General features: G+C 38.1%; 1 protein-coding gene across 2 annotated transcripts in view; it reads left to right on the forward strand.

Annotated features, from left to right (window-relative positions):
- LOC145514640 (UDP-glucuronosyltransferase 2A2-like) overlaps positions 1 to 20,738 on the forward strand; it is a 40,818-nt gene extending 20,080 nt beyond the window's left edge. For both annotated transcript variants that reach the window (XM_081512953.1, XM_081512965.1), the window contains exons 4-6: positions 11,641 to 11,728; positions 14,640 to 14,859; positions 20,462 to 20,738. In XM_081512953.1, coding sequence (XP_081369079.1) covers positions 11,641 to 11,728; positions 14,640 to 14,859; positions 20,462 to 20,738 — 585 coding nt within the window. The remainder of the gene's footprint in view (positions 1 to 11,640; positions 11,729 to 14,639; positions 14,860 to 20,461) is intronic.
- The last annotated feature ends 2,666 nt before the right edge of the window (positions 20,739 to 23,404 follow it).

A 23,404-nucleotide genomic window follows, 5' to 3' on the forward strand; every position in this document is an offset into this window, starting at 1 on the left:
GAAAGTGAAGAAGAACCAAAGAGCCTCTTGATGAAGGTGAAAGAGGAGAGTGAAAAAGTTGGCTTAAAGCTCAACGTTCAGAAAACTAAGATCATGGCATCTGGTCCCATCACTTCATGGGAAATAGATGGGGAAACAGTGGAAACAGTGTCAGACTTTATTTTTGGGGCTCCAAAATCACTGCTGACAGTGATTGTAGCCATGAAATTAAAAGACGCTTACTCCTTGGAAGGAAGGTTATGGCCAACCTAGATAGCATATTTAAAAGCAGAGACATTACCTTGCCAAAAAAATTCCGTCTAGTCAATGCTATGGTTTTTCCAGTGGTCATGTATGGATGTGAGAGTTGGACGGTGAAGAAAGCTGAGTGCCGCAGAATTGATGCTTTTGAACTGTGGTGTTGGAGAAGACTCTTGAGAGTCCCTTGGACTGCAAGGAGATCCTATCAGTCTATCCTAAAAGAGATCAATCCTGGGTGTTCATTGGAAGGACTGATATTGAAGCTGAAACTCCAATACTTTGGCCACCTCATGCGAAGAGCTGACTCATTGGAAAAGACCCTAATGCTGGGTAGTATTGGGGGCAGGAGGAGAAGGGCATGACAGAGGATGAGATGGTTGGATGGCATCACCGACTCGATGGACTTGGGTTTGGGTGGACTCCGGGAGTTGGTGATGGACAGGGAGGCCTGGCGTGCTGCAATTCATGGGGTCACAAAGAGTCGGACACAACTGAGCGACTGAACTGAACTGATGATCCCGTTGCCATTTACTTTATTGTTTTGGGTTCGAGAGTGTACACCCGTTCTGTGTTTCCTTTATAGAGAAGATCCTTTAGCATTTGTTGGAGAGCTAGTTTGGTGGTGCTGATTTCTCTCAGCTTTTGCTTGTCTGCAAAGCTTTTGATTTCTCCTTCATATTTGAATGAGATCCTTTCTGGGTACAGTAATTTGGGCTGTAGATTATTTTCTTTCATCACTTTACATATGTCCTGCCATTCCCTCCTGGCCTGAAGAGTTTCTATTGTAAGATCAGCTGCTATCCTTATGGGAATCCCCATGTGTGTTATTTGTTGTTTTTCCCTTGCTGCTTTTAATATTTGTTCTTTGTGTTTTATCTTTGTTAATTTGATTAATATGTGTCTTGGGGTGTTTTGCCTTGGGTTTATCCTATTTGGGACTCTCTGGGTTTCTTGTACTTGGGTGATTATTTCCTTCCCCATTTTAGGGAAGTTTTGAACTATTATCTCCTCGAGTATTTTCTCACGGTCTTTCTTTTTGTCTTCTTCTTCTGGAACTCTTATGATTCGAATGTTAGTGCATTTAACATTGTCCTAGAGGTCTCTGAGGTTGTCTGCATTTCTTTTAGTTCTTTTTCCTCTCTGTTTCATTTATTTATATCATTCTATCTTCTACCTCACTTATCCTATCTTATGCCTCCGTTATTCTGCTGTTGATTCTCTCCAGAGTGTTTTTGATCTCATTTACTGCATTATTTATTATATATTGACTCTTTTTTTATTTAAGTCCTTGTTAAATCTTTCTTGCTTCTTCTTGATCCTTGTCTCCAGGTTATTAATCTGTAACTCCAATTTGTTTTCAAGATTTTGGATCATTTTCACTATCATTATTCAGAATTCTTTATCAGGTAGATTCCCTATCTCTTCCTCTTTTGTTTGGTTTGGAGGGCATTTATCCTGTTCCTTTACCTACTAGGCATTTTTCTGCCTTTTCATCTTGTTTATATTGCTGTGTTTGGGGTGGCCTTTCTGTATTCTGGCATTTTGTGGTTCCTCTTTATTGTGGAGGTTCCTTGCTGTGGATGGGGTTGGACGTGTGGCTTGTCAAGTTTTCCTGGTTGGGGAAGCTTGTGTCGGTGTTCTGGTGGGTGGAGCTGGATTTTTTTCTCTCTGGAGTGCAATGAAGTGTCCAGTAATGAGTTTTGAGATGTCAGTGGGTTTGGTGTGACTTTGGGCAGCCTGTATATTGAAGCTCAGGGTTATGTTCCTGTGTTGCTGGAGAATTTGCATGGTATATCTTACTCTGGAACTTGTTGGCCCTTGGGTGGTGCTTGGTTTCAGTGTAGGTACGGAGGCGTTTGATTAGTTCCTATTGATTAATGCTTCCTGGATTCAGGAGTTCTCTGGTGTTCTCAGGATTTGGACTTAAGCCTCCTGCCTCTGGTTTTCAGTCTTTTTCTTACAGTAGCCTCAAGACTTCTCCATCTATACAGCACCAATGATAAAATATCCAGGTTAATGATGAAAAGTTTCTCCACAGTGAGGGACACCTGGAGAGGTACAGAGAGTTACATGGAGAAGAGAAGAGGGAGGCGGGAGATAGAGGTGACCAGGAGGAGAAAATGGGAATCAAAAGAGGAGAGAGCAAGCTAGCCAGTAATCACTTCCCTATGTGCTCTCCACAGTCTGGATCCCTCAGAGATGTTCAGAGTTACACAGAGAAGAGAAGAGGGAGGAAGGAGACAGAGGTGGCCAGGAGGAGAAAAGGGGGAATGAAAAGGGGAGAGACAGATCCAGCCAGTAATCAGTTCCCTACGTGTTCTCCACAGGCCAGAACACAGAAAGAGATTCACAGAGTTGGGTCGAGAAGAAAAGGGGGAGGGGAGAGATAGAGGCGACCTGGTTGCAGAAAAAGGAGAGTCCAAAGCGGGAGAGGGCAGTCAAGCCAGTGATCTCGCTCCCAAGTGAAAATGGGTACTGAAGATTGGGTCCTTAAAGATACAAAGTTGATAACAAATACCAAAAGGCACAGATTAAAAATCTAGAGTAAAGGTTAGATTCTCAAAAATACAATATTAAAAAAAAGAAAAAGACAAGAAAAAAAGTCACAAAAATTATATTATATACATATATATATGAAGTTTGCTTTAAAAATAGGGTCCTTTTTTGGTAAGGTAATAGTAGGTTATAAAAATGAAAATTGAAGTAGTAATAGGGGACTTAAAAATAAAAATAATAATAAAAATTTTTTAAAAGTTTAAAAAATGATAATAGTAAAAATATATCTAGTACTTTCTCTGGAGCTGTTGTGGACAGTGTGGGTGTCAGTTCATTTTTGGATAGTTCCTTTGTCTGGTTTGTACTTCTCAAGGTCTATAGGCCCCTTCCTATGTATTCAGTGCTAACTACAGGGTTTTAATGTATTGCACCTGCCACTTCCAAAGCAGTTCCCTCTGTTTATTTTAGCTTCTTCTGTTTGCTGGTCTCTTCAGTGTCTAATTTCCGCCCTGACACAAGGGGGGCTGGTGGTGGTCACTTTTTTAGTCTCATTTGTTCAGTAGTGGAGGGAGGAACACTGCAAACAAATATCACTGGCATGTGCTCACTGTGATTCAGCCACACTGTGTTATCCCCCACTCACGGCATGTCTGCTTTCCCAGTCTACACTGCTCAGGCTCTAGGTTGCACGGCCGGGAACTGTCTGAAGTGGGCCCGTGGGGTTGCCTGTACTTCCTAGGTCTAAGCCGCTCAGGTCCAAGTTCTCGGGTACTCCACAAAGGTGCAGACTTGGTTGAATCTGGGTTTTGCGCCCTTCCCAGGTCTGAGCAGCTCAGGTGACCAGATGTTTGGCTAGCATGGTTGGGGGCTCCAACTTTTCCCCTCCCCCATCCCAGCTGCTTGGTTTTCTAGGTGTACAATGGGCTCACCTTCTCAGGTGTGCCATGTGTCTCTTCTGGGGAGCTGATCTCTGGCTGTGACCCTCCCAGCGGTTGTCAATCTTCCAGAATCCCAAGAAGTCTTTGTTAGCAACGAGTTCTGCTTGCAGTTTGGTATAGGATGCCTCTCTGGGGCTGCAGTTGTGCCCTTCCGGCTCTGGCTGCCTTTGCCTGCCCATCTCTGGCAGCGGATGGGCTGGTCCTCAGCCAGCTAGCTCTGCTCAGTCCTTTGTTCTGTGAGTGGGCCTGGTGGTGTCTTAGGTTAAGGCTTTTCAAGGGATGGCTATCCCACAGTCTGGGTTGCTATCTCAAGCTAGTTCCCTCAGATTGCCCTCGGGGCATTCAGGCCCAGTCCTTACCCAAAACAATGCAGCCCATTCCTCCCTGTCCAGTCCCCGCTTGCTAGTGGAGGATGTGTGCGTCTGGGCTGCTGCTCTGCTGGGAGTTGCTGTTACGTATGTAATCTGTGGGTTTTAATTATTTATTTATTGTTCCTCCCAGTTATTTTGCCCTCTGAGATTCCAAGGCTCGTCACAGACCCACCGGAGAGAGTGTTTCCTGGTGTTTGGAAACTTCTCTCTTTCATAAGACTCCCTTTCCAGAACGGATCTCCATCCCTATCTCTTTTGTCTCTCTTTTATCTTTTATATTTTGTCCTACCTACTTTCAAAGACGATGGACTGCATTTCTGGGTGCCTGATGTTCTCTGCCAGCATTCAGAAGTTGTTTTGTGAAATTTGCTTGGCATCTAAATGTTCTTTCGATGAATCTGTGGGGGAGAAAGTGGTCTCCCTGTCCTATTCCTCCACCATCTTAGGACTGCCTCTTCAATTTTCTTTCACTTTCCATTTGCATGGAATATCGTTTTCATCTCCTCACTTTCAATCTGTACGTGTCCCTAGGTCTAAAGTAGGTATCTCGTAGACAGCATATATATGAGTCTGGTTTTCTTTATCAATTATCAGTCTATGTCTTTTGGTTACAGCATTTAATCCATTTGCATTTAAGGTAATTATCAATATGTATGCTCCTGTTGCCCTTTTCTTAATTGTTTGTGATTTGTTTCCACAGGTTTTTTCTTCCCTTCCTTTTTTCCCCATCTTCTCTTGTGGCTGGATGACATATTTTGCTTTGTGTTTTGATTGTTTTTTCTCTTTTATGTGTGAATCTATTGTAGATTCTGCTTTGCATTTCCCATAAGATTTTGATATAGAAGTCTCTATATATACAAGGGTCTTCCCTGTTAGCTCAGTTGGTAAAGAGTCTGTCTTCAATGTAGGAGACCCCAGTTCTATTTCTGGGTCTGGAAGATTTACTGGAGAAGGGATAGGCTACCCACTCCAGCATTCTTGACTTCCCTTGTGCCTCAGCTGGTAAAGAATCCACCTGGAATGTGGGAGACCTGGGTTCAATCCCTGGGTTGGGAAGATCTCCTGGAGAAGGGAAAGGTTACCCACTCCAGTATTCTGGCCTAGAGAATTCCATGAACTATACCTTGGGGTCACAAAGAGTCAGACACAACTGAACGACTTTCACTCTCACATATAAACAAAGTTGTTTTAAGTTGTTGATCTTTTACTTTCAAATATCATTTCATTTCAAATATCATTTCAAAACTGCATTTCCAATATCCTAAATCTGTAATCTCCACTCGTCACAGTTGCTGGTTTCAATATCATATTTATGTATGGATGTTATCCTGTCTTTCCTATGTGTTTTCTTTACTAGGTAGCTTTACCATTTGAGGTTTTCTTATTTCTAGTTGTCACCTCAACTTTTTCTACTATCCAGAGAAGTTCATTTAGGAAGTTCTAACCATGGCAGTTGGAGTGAAAAAAATAAAAATAAGAAATTCAAATTGGAAAAAAAAGAAATAAAGCTCTCACTGTTTGCAGATGACATGATACAGTACATTGAAAATTCTAAATATGCTACCAGAAAACTGCTAGAGCTCAAGAATGAAATTGGTAAAGTTGCAGGATACAAAATCAATACAGAAATCTCTTGCATTCCTATGCACTTAACAACAAAGACCAGAAAGAGAAATTAAGAAAACAATCTCATTTACTATCACATCAAAAAGAAAATATACCTATGAGTAAATCTAACAAAGGAGGCAAAAGATCTATACTCAGAAAACTATGAGATATTGATGAAAGAAATCAAAGATAACACAAACAGATGGAGAGATATACTATATTTCTGGTTTGGAAGAATCAATATTGTGAAAATAGCTATACTACCCAAAACAATCTACAGATTTAATACAATCCCTATCAAATTACCAATGGCATTTTTCACAGAATTAGAACAACAACAACAAAAAAGTACAATTTGTATGGAGACACAAAAACCCCCAAATAGCCAAAGTGATCTTCAGAAGGAAAAATGGAGTAGGAGGAATCAGGCTCCCCAATTTCAGACTATACTACAAAGCTACAGTAATGAAGACAATATGGTACTGGCACAAAAAACAAATACAGATCAATGAAACAGGAAAGAAACTCCAGAAATAAACTCACACACCTATGGCCAATTAATCTATGACAAAGGAGACAAGAATATACAGTGGAAACAAGACAGTCTCCTCAATAAGTGGTGCTGGGAAAATTGGATAGCTACATTTAAAGGAATAAAATTAGAATACTCCCTAACACTATGCACAAAAATGAACTCAAAATGGATTAAAGACCTAAATATAACACCAAATACTATAAAACTCTTAGAGGAAAAAATAGGCAGAACACTCTCTGACATAAATCTCAATGAGATCTTTTTTATCCACCACTTAGGGTAATGGAAATAAAAACAAAAACAACAAATGGGACCTAATTAAGCTTAAAAGCTTTTGCAAGCAAAGGAAACCATAAACAAAATGGAGACAACCATCAGAATTGGAAAAAAATACAAATGAAGTAATTAATCTCTAAAATATACAACCAGCTCATGCAGTTCAATATATATATAAGAAATTCTAAATGGTGGAAGATCTAACTAGATATTTCTCTCAAGGAGACATAAGATGACCAACAAACACATGAAAATTAGGACAACATCACTAATTATTAGAAAAATACAAGTCAAAACTGTAATGGGGTATCATCACACACTGAGGAGAATGGCCATCATCAAAAAATCTTCATACAGTAAATGCTGGAGGGGGTGAGGAGAAAGGGGAACCCTCCTACAAAATTAGTGATAATGTAAATTGGTACAGTCACTATGGTGAGCAGTATGGAGATCCCTTAAAAAACTAAAAATAGAGCTACCAAATGATCCAACAATCCCATTCTTGGGGTTATATCTGGAGAAAACCATAATTCAGAAAGATACATGCACCACAGTGTTCAATAGTAGCACAGTTTACAATAGTCAGGACATGAAATCAACCTAAATGTCCATCAACAAAGGAACGGGTGAAGAAGATGTGGTACATATATGCAATGGAATACGCAGTCATAGAAAGGAACAAAACGCCATCTGCATGAATGTGAATGTACCTAGAGATTGTCATACTGAATGAAATTAGTCAGACAGAGAAAGACCAAGAGCATTTGATATCACTTATATGTGGAATCTAAAGAAGGGGTACAGATGAATTTATTTGCAAAACAGAAATAGAGTTATAGATACAGAAAACAAACTTATGATTACTAGAGGGATGGGGGGATAAATTGGGAGGTTGGAATTGACATGTACACAATACTTTATATAAAATAGATAATAAGAATTACTGTAGAGCACAGGGAACTCTACTCAATACTCTGTAATGAATTATATAGGAAAAAAAATCTAATAAAGGTGGATATATGTACATGTATAACTGAATCCCCTTGCTGTACATGTGAAACTAACACAATATTTTAAATCAATTATACTCCAATAATTTTTTTTTATTTAAAGAAGCTGTCTGAAGTAACCATATTGGAACCCTGAGTACTTGCAACTTGCAGGGTAAACCCAGACTGGTAAACTGTAGTTAATTTGGTCATTTCGGCCCTTTAGCACAGCACCAGCTTCAAAACCTCCATTATCCAACCTGCTGGCAGTCAGCATGCTTGTGTACCTGTTGTAATTTAGTGGCACCATGATCTGCAATAAAGACTTTATCCTCGACATTTTGGGGTTCTTTACTTTATTGCTGACTAGTGCCCTTGATCACTGAGTTGTAGTCCCACATACTGGCCACAATTATTTCAAATCCTATTATCAGAAGCTTATATGTTTTAACCTTTATAATAAAGTATAATTAGAATAAACACAAATCTAGAGATTAATGCAATGAGTGGAATGTTTGGAGACTTTTGAAACATTTATGAAGATTCAGTTAACAAGATTCAGTTATTGAGGTCCACTGCAGTTCAGTCGCTCAGTCGTGTCCGACTTTTTGCCACCCCATGAATCGCAGCACGCCAGGCCTCCCTGTCCATCGCCAACTCCTGGAGTTTACCCAAACTCAGGTCCATCGAGTCGGTGATGCCATACAGCCATCTCATCCTCTGTTGTCCCCTTCTCCTCTTGCCCCCAATCCTTCCCAGCATCAGGGTCTTTTCCAATGAATCAACTCTTCGCATGAGGTGGCCAAAGTATTGGAGTTTCAGTTTCAACATCAGTCCTTCCAATGAACACCCAGGACTAATCTCCTTTAGGATGGACTGGTTGGATCTCCTTGCAGTCCAAGGGACTCTTAAGAGTCTTCTCCAAAACCACAGTTCAAAAGCATCAATTCTTCAGTGCTCAGCTTTCTTCACAGTCCAACTCTCACATCCATAAATGACCACTGGAAAAACTATAGCCTTGACTAGACAGACCTTTGTTGGCAAAGTATTGTCTCTGCTTTTTAATATGCTATCTAGGTTGGTCATAACTTTCTTTCCAAGGAGTAAGCATATTAATTTCATGGCTGCAATCACCATCAGCAGTGATTTTGGAGCTCAAAAGAATATAGTCTGACACTGTTTCCATTGTTTCCTCATCTATTTTCCATGAAATGATGGGACCAGATGCCATGATCTTAGTTTTTTGAATGTTGAGCTATAAGCCAACTTTTTCACTCTCCTCTTTCACTTTCATCAAGAGGCTCTTTAGTTCCTCTGCACTTTCTGCCATAAGTGTGGTGTCATCTGCATATCTGAGGTTGTTGATATTTCTCCTAGCAATCTTGATTCCAGCTGTGCTTCTTCCAGTCCAGCATTTCTCATGATGTACTCTGGATATAAGTTAAATAAGCAAGGTGACAATATACAGCCTTGATGTACTCATTTTCCTATTTGGAACCAGTCTGTTATTTCATCTCCAGTTCTAACTGTTGCATCCTAACCTACATACAGGTTTCTCAAGAGGCAGGTCAGGTGGTCTGGTATTCCCATCTCTTTCAGAATTTTCCACAGTTTATTGTGATCCACACAGTCAAAGGCTTTGCCATAGTCAATAGCAGAAATAGGTTTTTCTGGAATTCTCTTGCCTTTTCGATGATCCAGAGGATGTTAGCAATTTGATCTCTGGTTCCCCTGCCTTTTCTAAAACCAGCTTGAACATCTGGAATTTCACAGTTCACGTTTTGCTGAAGCCTGGCTTGGAGAATTTTGAACATTACTTTACTAGCCTGTGAGATGAGTGCAGTTTTGCAGTAGTTTGAGCATTCTTTGGCATTGCCTTTCTTTGGGATTGGAATGAAAACTGACCTTTTCCAGTCCTGTGGCCACTGCTGAGTTTTATGGCTCTAGATTGGCTGCATGAAGCACAAGCTGGAATCAAGACTGCCGGGAGAAATATCAATAACCTCAGTTATGCAGATGACACCACCCTTATGGCAGAAAGTGAAAAAGAACTAAAGGGCCTCTTGATGAAAGTGAAAGAGGAGATTGAAAATATTGACCTAAAACTCAACATTCAGAAAGTTAAGATCATAGCATCTGGTCCCATCACTTCATGGCAAAAAGATGAGGAAACAGTGGAAACAGTGGAGTACTTTATTTTCTTGGGCTCCAAAATCACCGCAGATGGTGACTGCAGCCTTGAAATTTTAAAAAAAATCAAGTTTGGAAGAAAAGCTATGACCAACCTAGACAGCAAAGCAGAGATATTAGTTTGCCAACAAATGTCCATATAGTCAAAGCTATGGTTTTTCCAGTAGTCATGTATGGATGTGAGAGCTTGACTATAAAAAAAGCTGAGCACTGAAGAAATGATGCTTTTGAACTGTGGTGTTGGAGAAGACTCCTGAGGGTCTCTTGGACTGCAAGGAAATCCAACCAGTCCATCCTAAAGAAAATCAGTCCTGAATATTCATTGGAAGGACTGATGCTGATGCTGGAACTCCAAAACTTTGGGCACCTGATGTGAAGAACTGACTCATTGGAAAAAATCCTGATGCTGGGAAAGATTGAGGGCAGGAGAAGAATGGGATGACAGAGGATGAGATAGTTTGATGGCATCACCGACTCAATGGACATGAGTTTGAGTAAACTCTGGGAGTTGGCGATGGACAGGGAGGACTGGTGTGCTGCAGTCCATACAGTTACTCAGAATTGGACATGACTGAGTGACTGAACTGAACTGAACTGAGTCATAGCAACAATATTCATGATGGCAAAATGAATGAATAAAGAACTTGTTTAATTTATTTATTTTTTTATTTTCTGGAGGTTAATATTATTTTTTATTTATTTTTATTTTTATGGGAGTATAGGTGCTTTACAATGCTGTATTAGTTTCTACTGTATAGCAAAGTGAATCAGCTATATGTATACATACATCCCATCTTTGGTGGATTTCATTCACATTTAGGTCACCACAGAGCACTGAGTAGAGTTCCCTATGCTGTATAATATGTTCTCATTAGTTATCTGCTTTATACATAGTATCACTGGTGTATATATGCCAATCCCTATCTCCCAACTCATCCCACCTGACTTCCCCCTTGGTATCCACATATATATATATATATGTGCTTCCCTGGTGGCACAGATGGTAAGGAATCCACATGCAATGAAGGAGACCCGGGTTCAATCCCTGAGTTGGGATGATCCCTTGGAGGAGGGCATGGCAACCCACTCCAGTATTATTGCCTGGAGAATCCCCATGGATGGAGCAGCCTGGTGGGCTACAGTCTATGGGGCCACAAAGAGGGGGACACGACTGAGTGACTAAGAACCTATATATATACACATACATATATATATATATACACATACATACATACACACATATATATACATATACACATACATACATACATACATATATAATGAAACATTATTCAGCGTTAAAAAAAGAAAGGAAATTCTGATATGTCACAACATGCATGATCCCTGATATAAAATAATGCTAAGTCAGATGAAGACAAATATTGCTTTGTTCCACTTGAAATTGTTACCTAAAGTAATCAAATTTATAGAGACAGAAAGTAGAACAGAAGTTATCAGTGGCTAGGGAATGAGACGAATAAGGAGTTATTTAATGATACAGAACTGGTTACACACTATTGTGGATGCTTTTAGTGCCACCAGACTCGATAGTTACAATACTTTAAAATGAAAAATGTCATTACTAATATTTTACTATGAGTCTCTGTTACTGGTAACTATATTAAAAAAAAAGATCAAAAGAGGTAAATAACATCCCTCCCCTTTGCCTCCGAAAATTTTGTTTCAAAAATCCCCTTTACCAGAGTAGCCTAGTAACACCAGTAGGTAGTTGTTTCAGATACAGATTATCATTTTTCTTCATCTGCAAGTTAGATTTAATCCAAGGGTGATAACCTATTGACTAGGATTGTTGCAAGCCTTACAAAATATGGTTGTAGTGTCAGTGGCTTAAAAATACTCATTACCTAATCACTTAGGGCCTCAGTTTGCTTGTGTATTACCTGGAGGCATCAGACCTGATTAATCCTAGGTTAACTGCCTTCTTTTGACAGGATGTGATTTTAAAAATCTTCTAATAAAGACATTTATCTTAATAGGTTCTGTGGAGATACACGGGAAAGAAACCAGAAACATTAGGAGTCAATACCCGACTATATAAATGGATTCCACAGAATGATCTTCTTGGTAAGACCAAAGAAAGAAAAATAAACAGAGCTGAATGAGGGATAATGTGAATGCTCAATAACAGATAAATCCAACAAATTTGTATTTAAAATAATAAAAAAGCTTTAATGTTTTCTTCGCACTTCTTTTGGAGTTTGTAAAAGAAAAGATTTTTCCTGACACTTTTTAAAGACTAAGGCAAACTTTATTCAAAACCATCATGATAAGTATAGTTATTAGTGCAATGGACTTTTATAATATGACAGAGAGACTGTATTCAACACTGCATGCAGAAAGGAAAATAGGAGAATTTACAACAAAAGAGTATAGTGAGTGGAAGTTCATTGTATGGAAAATTAGAAAGAAGAAATGTCAGGTGCAAAGGAACAGTCTAGCAAAACTAACCTAATTAGATTCTTACTGAAGGTCATCACATATCACTTGGGGGATAGTGAAAGAAGAGGTGACAACTATAAAAGATGATCTTTTAAACTGATCTTTTAAACTGACTGATCTTTTAAACTGACTTAGTAGAGTCCTTGCTAAAATTGGGCAATGCAGAGATAAAGGAGCCCCAAAATCAAATTCTAGTGGAGAAGAGTTCAGGGAAATATGACTAGGCTTTGGTCAAGGATCTTTGTCAAACTGTAACACAAATATCGAATTTATAATTCTCTCATTTATGATATAGTTTCTCCCTCCTCAGAATCAAAGTCAAAAAAAAATCTTTATATCAGGCTCCCATTAATTTTGTATAGAATATTGCAAAAACCTCCTGATTCTCTTCATTCTTTTTCTCCCACTTCTCTTCTCTTTTGCCTACTACAATCATATGGAAAAAAAAAATATCTGGCAAACCATTTAACCATCCATAATATAAATGGCTCTCTATTACTATAGAGTCAAATGCTTAAACAGAGTACACATGCAATTGCTGTAGCCTTTTGTATGATGCACTCAATATGCCATCAAATTTGGAAAATGCAGTAGTGGCCATAGGAGTGGAAATGGTCAGTTTTCATTCCAATCCCAAAGAAAGACAATGCAAAAGTATGCTCAAACTATCGCACAATTGCACTCACTAGCAAAGTAATCGGAGAAGGCAATGGCAACCCACTCCAGTACTCTTGCCTGGAAAATCCCGTGGATGAAGGAGCCTGGTAGGCTGCAGTCCATGGGGTCACTAGGAGTTGGACACGACTGAAATGACTTAGCAGAAGCAGCAGCAGTAGCAGCAGCAGCAAAGTAATGCTCAAAATTCTCCAAGCCAGGCTTCAACAATATGTGAACCATGAACTCCCAGATATTCAAACTGATTAAAGAAAAGGCAGAGGAACCAAAGATCAAATTGCCAATATCCATTGGATCATCGAAAAAGCAAGAGAGTTCCAGAAAAACATCTATTTCTGCTTTACTGACTATGCCAAAACCTTTGACTGTGTGGATCACAATAAACTGTGGAAAATTCTGAAAAAGATGGGAATACCAGACCACCTGACCAGCCTCTTGAGAAATACGTATGCAGGTCAGGAAGCAACATTTAGAACTGCATCTAGAACAACAAACTGGTTCCAAATAGGGAAAGGAGTACATCAAGGCTGTATGTTGTCACCCTGCTTATTTAACTTGTATGTAGAATACACAATGAGAAATGCTGGAATGGATGAAGCACAAGCTGGGATCAAGATTTCTGGGAGAAATATCAATAACCCCAGACATGCAGATAACACCACCTTTATGACAGAAAGTGAAGAACTAAAGAGCCTTTTGATGAAAGTGAAAGAGGAGAGTGAAAAAGTTGCCCTAAAACTCAACATTTAGAAAATTAAGATCACGGCATCCGGTCCCATCACTTCCTGGAAAATATATGGGGAAACAGTGGAAACAGTGGCAGACTTTATTTTGGGGGGCTCCAAACTCACTGCATATGGTGACTGCAGCCATGAAATTAAAAGATACTTACTCCTTGGAAGAAAAGTTATGACCAAACTACACAGCATATTAAAAAGCACGGACATTACTTTGCCAACAAAGGCCTGTCTAGTCAAGGCTATGGTTTTTCCAGTAGTCATGTATGGATCTGAGAGCTTGACTATAAAGAAAGCTGAGTACTGAGCATTGATGCTTTTGAACTGTGGTGTTGGAGAAGACTCTTATGAGTCCCTTGGAATACAAGGAAATCCAACCAGTCCATCCCAAAGGAAATCAGTCCTGAATATACATTGGAAGGACTGATGCTGAAGCTAAAACTCCAATACTTTGGCCACCTGATGCGAAGAACTGGCTCATTGGAAGAGACCCTGATGTTGGGAAAGATTGAAGGCAGGAGGAGAAGGGAACAACAGAGGATGATGTTTGGATGACATCACCAACTCAATGGACATGAGTCTGAGTAAACTCCGGGAGTTGGTGATGGACAGTGAGGCCTGGAGAGCTGCAGTCCATAGAGTCGCAAAGAGTCGGACACGACTGAGTGACTGAATTGAACTGACCTGATGCTAACATTGCTAACATTCTGGTATTGAAATCCTGCACATCTCACCACCCCTTTCCCATCAACAAAACTATTTTCCCAGTAACAAAAATACTTGGTTTCTTTAGTCCTTCCATTCTTTTTTGTTGATGTGTACTCCCTCCAATAACTTGTCAAATGACAAGTACTCTTCATCATTTATTCTGCAGGAAACTTCTCAGTTGTCTGTAGAATGACTTACTTGCCAGAATCACTAATTATACTTAGCCTGGAGTGATTAATTACTGCTTTCTTCAGAGCCTATAAGAATTTATATGAGGCCTCATGGCACAGAATTATATAGAATATGTCACTTAATAGAATTAATGATTTATGAAAGTATCATGATTTTCTGTTTCTGAAACTCTTACAACTTAGAATAATATATATATATATATTTTTTTTTTTTTTAATTTTTAGGTCATCCCAAAACCAGAGCTTTTGTCACTCACTGTGGAACCAATGGGATCTATGAAGCTATTTACCACGCGGTCCCTATGGTTGGAATTCCTATGTTTGGTGACCAGCATGATAACGTTGCTCGTATGAAAGCCAAAGGGGCAGCTGTTGAAGTAGACTTGCAAAGAATGACAAGTGCAGATCTGCTTAACGCTTTGAAAGCAGTTATTAACAACCCTTCGTGAGTAGAGAATATATTCTTTTCTAAGAAGAAGCATCTTGTTTCCTGAAGGAATAATCAGTTTCATAAATTTTAAATTGATAACTTTCACATAATCACCAGCACATATCTAATAGCAAATTATATTGTTTTATGCTTCCTAAATTTTGTGAAAGTACTTTGTCACCTACCACTAATGGGTAATAGATTACAACCTTGAAGAAATACTACATTTATTTAAAGAAAATGAGCTATTGTTGAAAAGATACAAATTTTTATTAATAATAGTACTTCTATTTCTTAAAAATTGCAGCTATTATCACTATAATGAGTTTAGGCAATATGATAAAAATAAAGGTAAATAAAAATAAAAACTCACTCAACTCTCCTCATGTAGCTATAATCAATGATAGTTTAGAAGCTTCCACTATTTCCTTGCACTAATTTATAAATAGAAAATAATATAAATAATTTTATTAAAAAATAGGACTATATTTGTTAGTTAAAAATTTCTTATATTGATATATTTTAAATTAAAACCAGAGAAAGAAAATGAAGGAAAATTGAAAGATCCAAATGGAGGTAGAGAAGAACCCAGCCTCCTCATTCCCTGACAAAGAACAATAATTAGACACTACTCATGAACAAAATCATTTCTGGGAGTGTGCTAAAGGCCATGTAAGAAATTTTAGCAACACAGTAGAACAAAAAACCTGATATAAATAACACAAGAACAGAATGATGACAGTTTTATTTTACCAGCATCATCCCCAAGCCAGCATTAATCATCACCAAGAGAGAACTTTCAGCTAGAAAGAATTGCTTGGCAGAAAAAGAAGAATGGGTTGAGTGATCAATTTCTAAGGCCTTCTGGGGCACATAAATAGAAAAACAAATTCTAAATTTGCATGAAACCACAAGAGATCACAAACAGCCAAAGCAATCCCAAGAAATAATGAAGTTGGAGGCATCCCACTTCTTATTTCAAACTGTACTACAAAGCTATAGTAATTTTTAAAAAGATATAATTGGCATAAAAATAGACATACAGACCAATGGAAAGGATTGAGAGCCCTGAAACGAACCCTCATATGTGAAGTTGAAAAATATTTGAAAAAAAAGTGAAAAATACTCAATAGGAAAAGTGTTATCTATTCAATAAGTAGTACTGGGGAAACTAAATAATTATATGCAGGAGAATGACATTTGGACCCGCATATTACATTACTTACAAAAATTGAGTAGAAATAGACTAAAGACTTAAGCAAAAGACCTGAAACCATAAAGCTGCTATCTTAAAACAGGAGGAAAAGTTCCTTGACAAGGGTCTTAGAAACAAATTTTGGGATATGACACCAAAAGTACAAGGAACCTATGCAAAGCTCAACAGGTGGGGCTATATCAAGCTCAAAAACTTCTGCACAGCAAAAGAAATGATCTATAAAATGAAAGGGAACCTACAAAATTGGAGAACATTTTGAAAAGTATACATCTGATAAAAGATTAATATTCAAATGATACAAGGAACTCATTACTCAACAGCAATTTTTTTTTTTTAATGAGCAGAGGTACTGAATAGATATTTTCCCAAAGAAGACAAGCAAATGGCCAACAGGTGCATGAAAATGGGCTTCATGTCACTAAGCATCAGTAAATACAAATAAAAATCCCACCTCATACCCGTTACAATCATTGTTGATGCTGTTCATTCACTAAGTTGTGTCCAACTCTGTGACCCTACAGACTGTGGCATGCCAGCCTCTTCTGTCTTCCACTATCTCCCAAAGTTTGCTCAAATTCATGTCCATTGAGTTGGTGATGCTATCTAACCATCTCATCCTCTGCCACTCCCTTCTCCTTTTGCCTTCAATCCGTGCCAGTATCAGGGTTTTTTTCTAATGAGTCGGCTCTTCACATCAGGTGGCCACAGTATTGGAGCTTCAGCTTCAGCATCAGCCCTTCCAATGAATATTCAGAGTTGATTTCTTTAAGATTGACCGGTTTGATCTCCTTGCGATCTAAGGGACTCTCAAGAGTCTTCTCCAGCACCACAATTAAAAGCATTAAATCTTTGGTGCTCAGCCTTCTTTATGGTCCAGTGGTAAACAATCCATGTGTCAATGCAGGTGCCACAGGAGATGCAGTTTCAATCCCTGAATTGAGAAGATTCCTTGGAGTAGAAAATGGCAATCCACTCCAGTATTCTTGCTTGGAAAATTCCTTGGACAGAGGAGCCTGGAGGGCTACAGTCCATAGAGTATCAAAGAGCCAGACTTGACTGAGCACACATGCACAAAATAACATTCATACATGACTACTGGAAAAATCATAGCTTTGACAATGTGGACCTTTGTTGGCAAAGTGATATCTCTGCTTTTTAATACACTGTCTAGGTTTATCATAGCTTTCCTTCCAAGGAGCAAGCTTCTTTTAATTTCATGGCTGCAGTCACTGTCTGCAGTGATTTTGGAGTCCAAGAAAATTAAATCTACCACTGCTTCCAATTGTTCCCCTTTTATTTGACGTGAAGTGATGAAACTGGAGGCCATGGTCTTAGTTTTTTGAATATTGAGTTTCAAACCAGCTTGAAACTGTTAGAATAGCCATCATCAAAATACAAGGTCTAAGATATTGGTAAGGATGTAGAAAAAGAGGAACTCCAGTGCACTCCAGGTGGGAATGTAATTTGATACAGCCCTTATGGAAACTAGTATGGGAACTCCTCAAAAGATTAACAATAGAACCACCAGATGATCCACTGGAAAAGGGATAGGCTACCCACTCCAGTATTCTTGGGCTTGCCCTGTGGCACAGCTGGTAAAGAATCTACCTTCAGTGTGGCAGAGCTGGTTCGATCCCTGGGTTGAGAAGATCCCCTGGAGAAGGGAAAGACTACCCACTCCATTATTCTGGCCTGGAGAATTCCATGGACTGTATAGACCATGGGGTAGCAAAGAGTTGGACACGACTGAACGACTTTCAGCGACTTTCACTCACTGAGCCTGAGTAATCTCACTTCTGGATATATATCTAAGGAAATGAAAACAGAATATGGAAGAGATCTCTTCACCCCAGTGTCAATTGCAGCATGATTCACGGTAACAAAGATATGACTAAAACCCAAGTGTTTGTCAGTGGATGAATAAAGAAGATGTGGTATATGTATGTCCTATTTAGCAAATAGGACAAAGGAAGTACTGTCATTTGTGAAAACATGGCATTGTGCTAAGTGAAGTAAGTCAGACAGTGAATGAAAAATATTATTCAACATCATTTATACATGTAATCTAGAAATTCAAACAGAGAGCAGAGTGGTGTTTTCCAGGCCTAGGACTTGGGAGACTGGTGAGACAAGCTTTGAATAATAGGGCACAAGTCTGAGTAATAAAACAAATAAGTTCTGGGGGAACTTCTTACAACATGGTGATTAGCTGTGATCATAAACAAATAAATTCTCAATAATGAAATATTACATTTATTATGTAATTCTACTTCATATAAATAAAACAAATATATTCTTTGGAAAAAGAAACCATATTAAAGTTAAAAGAATTTCCAGGCTTGGATAAATATCAGATTTATCTTTAATATCAGATAAATTCTTAATAAAAATTTTACATTAATCTATAAATAAGCATTGACATTAAAGATTAAAATAATTTTTAAAATATTTCATTTTTTTCAATATTGAATGACTTTTCACTATGAACTCACTTAACTTCCTATCAGTGTCTCTCTTTTTGGTTTAACTTATTTTTAATTGGTGAATAATTGCTTTACAATGTCATATTGGTTAGTACCAGACAACAATGTGAATCATCCTTAAGTATACATATATTCCCTCCCTCTTGAGCCTCCCTCTGATCCCCATTCCATCCCATCTCTATGTCTGTGTGTGTTGCTCAGTCATGTCCGAGTCTTTGTGACCCCATGGACTGAAGCCCGACAGGCTCCTCTGTCCATGGAAATCTCCAGGCAAGATTACCGGAGTGGGTTGCCATTTCCTTCTCCAGAGGATCTTTCAACTCAGCGATCAAACCTCAGTCTCCTGCATCTCCTGCACTGGCAGGAATTTTTTTTTTTTTTTTTTTTACCACTGAGCCACCTAGGAAGCCCTAGAGCACCAGGCTGAGCTCCCAGTGTTATATACAGCAACTTCTAACTGGCTTTATCTACTTTACACATCAGTGCTACTCTTTCAGTTCATCCCACCCTCTCCTACCCTGGCAGTATCCACAAGTGGGTTCTCTATGTCTGCATTTCCATTCCTATTGTACAAGTGGAGTTATCAGTACAATTTTTTCTAGGTTCCAATATTAATACATGATATTTGTTTTTCTCTTTCTGACTTACATCACTCTGTATAACAGGCCCCAGGTTCCATCAGTGTGCTTTAAACATCATATCTTAGATTTGTTTGCTATATTATCAGTGTAATGTTATCAAAGTTGACAACGTGCACATCTTGTCCATGACCACAATTTCCAATGTCATTTAGCATTAGTTTCAGATTTATATTGATTTAATGATGCAATTTGTGTTTTACTATAGTTTTTCAATTCCTTTTATTAACTTTTTATCTGATAAATATTTTGTTACTGTGTCTGTCTTGGAACTTCTGTTGATATTGTTTGTTTTCCTGAGATGTATTCAGAGGTACTTATTCCTTATATTCTTGTGTATTTAGAAAGACCTGCCTGGTTTTTTAAAACCAAAGGGGAAAAGGGTTTTGTTCAAGTTTTTCTGGTTTATAGTTCTCTTCCTCAGAACTTTTTACATGCTGTTCCACCATTTTCTACAAGGTAATGTTCTGTATTCTCTATCAATAATAACTGCACTTCAGCGTGGGTGAATAATCCCCCTCCTTCACAAACTCAAGGAAATCTTGCTTCTAAGTCAGCCATTCAAAGCCTTAAACCAAAACCCTGGTCTGTTCCTTGGCAGAAGTTAGAAGGATTAGTGTTCTAACAATTGCCATCCTTCCATCTCACCACTGCATGTGCAGCCCTCAGTAGCCTGAAGCAAAAATTGCAGAATCTATTCAGTCTTAGGCCCTACTTCTTGTCCAGAGGGTCACATGAAGCTTTTTGTTTGCATCTGGAATGTCAGGACCATGAATATTACAGACCAAAACCATTTCTTATTACTGCTGAAGTCTTCTTAACACTGATACTCCAGATCGAACCTGGGGAAGAGTAAAGGGGTGAGAGAAGGATTCCATTTTCATAGATCTGCCCTCAATGCTGCTTCCTGACACTATCATGTTCCCAATGCCACACTCAGCAAGTGAGATCAAAATTCTATATTTTCAAGCTACATATTAGTTCGTTCCTATTTCTGTACTTTCAGAATGCTATTTCCAACTGGCAATTATTTTCTCTCCTACCTCCGATAATTACTGAGACTATAAAGCATCCAACACATTCCAACCAATAGGCCATCATGTCTAGAAATATCTCAAGAGGAAACAAATTGTCATGTGCTTTCTGTAGTCTCTGTGATATCATTTATCACACAACTTATCATATAATTATGCAATACACTTTTAATAATACACAACAGCTTTAGGTATATGGTGTTCTTAATTAACTTTTCAAGTTGTTATTTATATATTCAATTTTAGCTATAAAGAAAATGCTATGAAGTTATCAAGAATTCACCATGATCAGCCTGTGAAACCCCTGGACCGAGCAGTCTTCTGGGTTGAGTTTGTCATGCGCCACAAAGGAGCCAAGCACCTTCGACCAGCCTTTCATGACCTCACCTGGTACCAGCACCACTCTTTGGATGTGACTGGCTTCCTGCTAGCTTCTGTGGCAACTTTTGCATTCCTGGTCACTAAATGTTGCCTGTTTTGTTGCTGGAAGTTTGGTAAAACTGCAAAGAAAAAGAGAGAGTAGTATTTTTTTTTTAGCAGTTGGCCTGGAATCCTTGGAATGGTTCATTGAAGTAAGCAGCCATTGATTAGTATAGATTCCTCTCCAACTCCACTGTATTCTTGTCCATTCCTCAGTTTATCAAGCCAAAGATCAACGACTTACTCCCAAAATATGCCACACGATTCATAAATAAGTTTTCAAATAATGTATTCTTGAAAAAAAGAATATAAACAATTAAACAAATGGAAGTTACTACCATTAAAGTCTCAGTGTTTTATTTATCAGTTTCAGTTCAACCAGTTGAGCTGCTGTTTGAGGTCTTAGGAATATAATGATTAATTCTATTTCAGTACTAAACACGTTGAATATTTCCTGAAAATCTAACATGATTTTGGGTTCAGTATGTACTCATTATTACTCATTCTCTAAAGAAACTTGACAAGGAGTAGTGTAGAGTACATTCTAGCCAGAGCTTCCTTTCCAGTCAGGAAGATCAGGAAACTCAGAGTTTCTACTCTGCCGTACAGCACATTTTGCTGCCTGCTGCCTGCTAAGTCATTTCAGTCGTGTCCGACTCTTTGTGACACCCTGGACTATAGCCTGCCTGGCTCCACTGTCCATGGGACAAGAATTCTTGTCCAGGCAAGAATACTGGAGTGGGTTCCCATTCCCTTCTGCAGGGGATCTTCTCAACCCAAGGACTAAACCTGCATCTCTTATGTCTCCTGCATCCATAGGCAAGTTCTTTACCACTAGCACCACCTGGGAAGCCCTAAAGCACATTTTACACCAACAATTTTCTTTCAGATGACATATTAGACTTTTTGCCATTTGTAAACACTATTTTCAGTCTTTTATTTCAAGATTTCCCTTCATTTGGATATTAATAGTGATAATACTTCATTTGTATTATATCAATAACCCTTCCTGGCTTCAGAGAACTAGCTGATTATCATATGTTAACAAGGTTGATGGTACAATGGAGCAAAAGTAAATGATTAGAATTTAATACCTACCCTTTTAAATTAACTTAAAAATCTATTTAATTCTTTCCTACATTAATTTTACTTACAAAGTGCATATGTGAAAAAGAAGAAGCAAACTACTAAAAAGCTACACTGCAAATACTTTTTGGAGGAATATGTATTTCTCAAAAATGCTATTTGCTATGTGGATAATTTCTCCAATAAATGGAAACCCGGGAGTTTGCACATTTCTTCTTTTTCTTTCGTCTTATCACTTTTCCTGGTCCTCTCATGAACTGTACTGTGACCACGAAACTAAGCACAAGTACCTAGCCATCTTATTAACTAGTGTCAGCCAGAAATCTGCAGTAACATGAGGATACAAGTTGATTTTTAATAAAAATAAAGATGTCTTTTCCTTTCTTTTCTAAAAAACTCTATCTTCCAGTATGCTGCCCTTGAGGTCTATCCTCCAGTATGTTTTGACCTTGAGATCAAAAAATTATTCAGTCTTACTGTGATAGCATTACACAGCAGTAATCAAATTAATTAAATGATTTACCACAGCTTTTGATATTTATAACCCAAGCTTGCAACTATATCTTTGTATAATTGTAAATCACTTGGGCAGTTATCTGCTTTTTACAACAACTGTGGCACAAATAAGAACAATGTAAAGATAAATTTATTTTTAGATGTAAAATTAACTATAAAGAGATTTTCTCAATTTTATGAGGTTTTGAATAATTAATTATAATCATTTAAGGTATACAGTTTAAAAAGTGTAAACATAATGCTGCCTTGCTTATGATAAAATTAATGTAACCAAACCTATGAATTACCACAGTGCTATATTCTGGCAATAAGATAATATTCTTTCCTAAAATATTCTTTAAAATCATAATTTAATCTTTTGTTACTTTCTACCAACGTCAAGATATACCTTCACCTTTTCGTTATTACCAAATGAAGTAGCATAAAGTAGTTTAAGTAAACTCACGATATGGATCCCTTGAACAATTACTGAGTTTATTCAAAAGAAATACCATAGCAAATAAACGAATAAATTCTATCATGTAGAGACCAAAGCTTTTCTTAACCACAAGTTTCACCTATTTAAATATCTATACATTATTATATTAAATATGTTAACAACATGGTAGTAAATTTAAGTATGCACAAGCTGAACCTTGTAACATGTCATATATTTCCATTTTAAGTTTGACAAAATATTTTTCAGGAGTTTGATGATCTCTGACATTTCTTGTCAGTTAAAATAGCATGCTTTAATATACTTTATTTTTTAAATATTTATGCTTAATATGTGACTATTTTATGAAATCCTGCTCAAGTTTCTTCTCAGTCATGACAACAGAAAATGTTAATGTGCTGTGCTGCACTAAGACACTTCATTCGTGTCTGACTCTTTATGACCCTATGGACTGTAGCCTGACAGGCTTCTCTGTTCAGGCAAGGATACTGAAGCAGGTTGTCATTCACCCCGCAGGGTATCTTCCCAACCCAGGGATTGAATCTGGGTCTCTTATGTCTCCTTATGTCACCTGCATTGGCAGGTGGACTCTTTAACACTAATGTCAACTGGGAAGCTCGAAAATGCTAACAGGGAGATGCAAATATTTTGCACATGTTGCTCAGATCATGAACTTCTTATTGCAAAATTCAGACATAAATTGAAGACAGTAGGGAAAAATCACTAGACCA

The sequence above is a fragment of the Giraffa tippelskirchi genome, chromosome 1, assembly GCF_054371585.1.
Source record: "Giraffa tippelskirchi isolate mGirTip1 chromosome 1, T2T-mGirTip1v1.2.pri, whole genome shotgun sequence".
Lineage (NCBI taxonomy): Eukaryota > Metazoa > Chordata > Mammalia > Artiodactyla > Giraffidae > Giraffa > Giraffa tippelskirchi.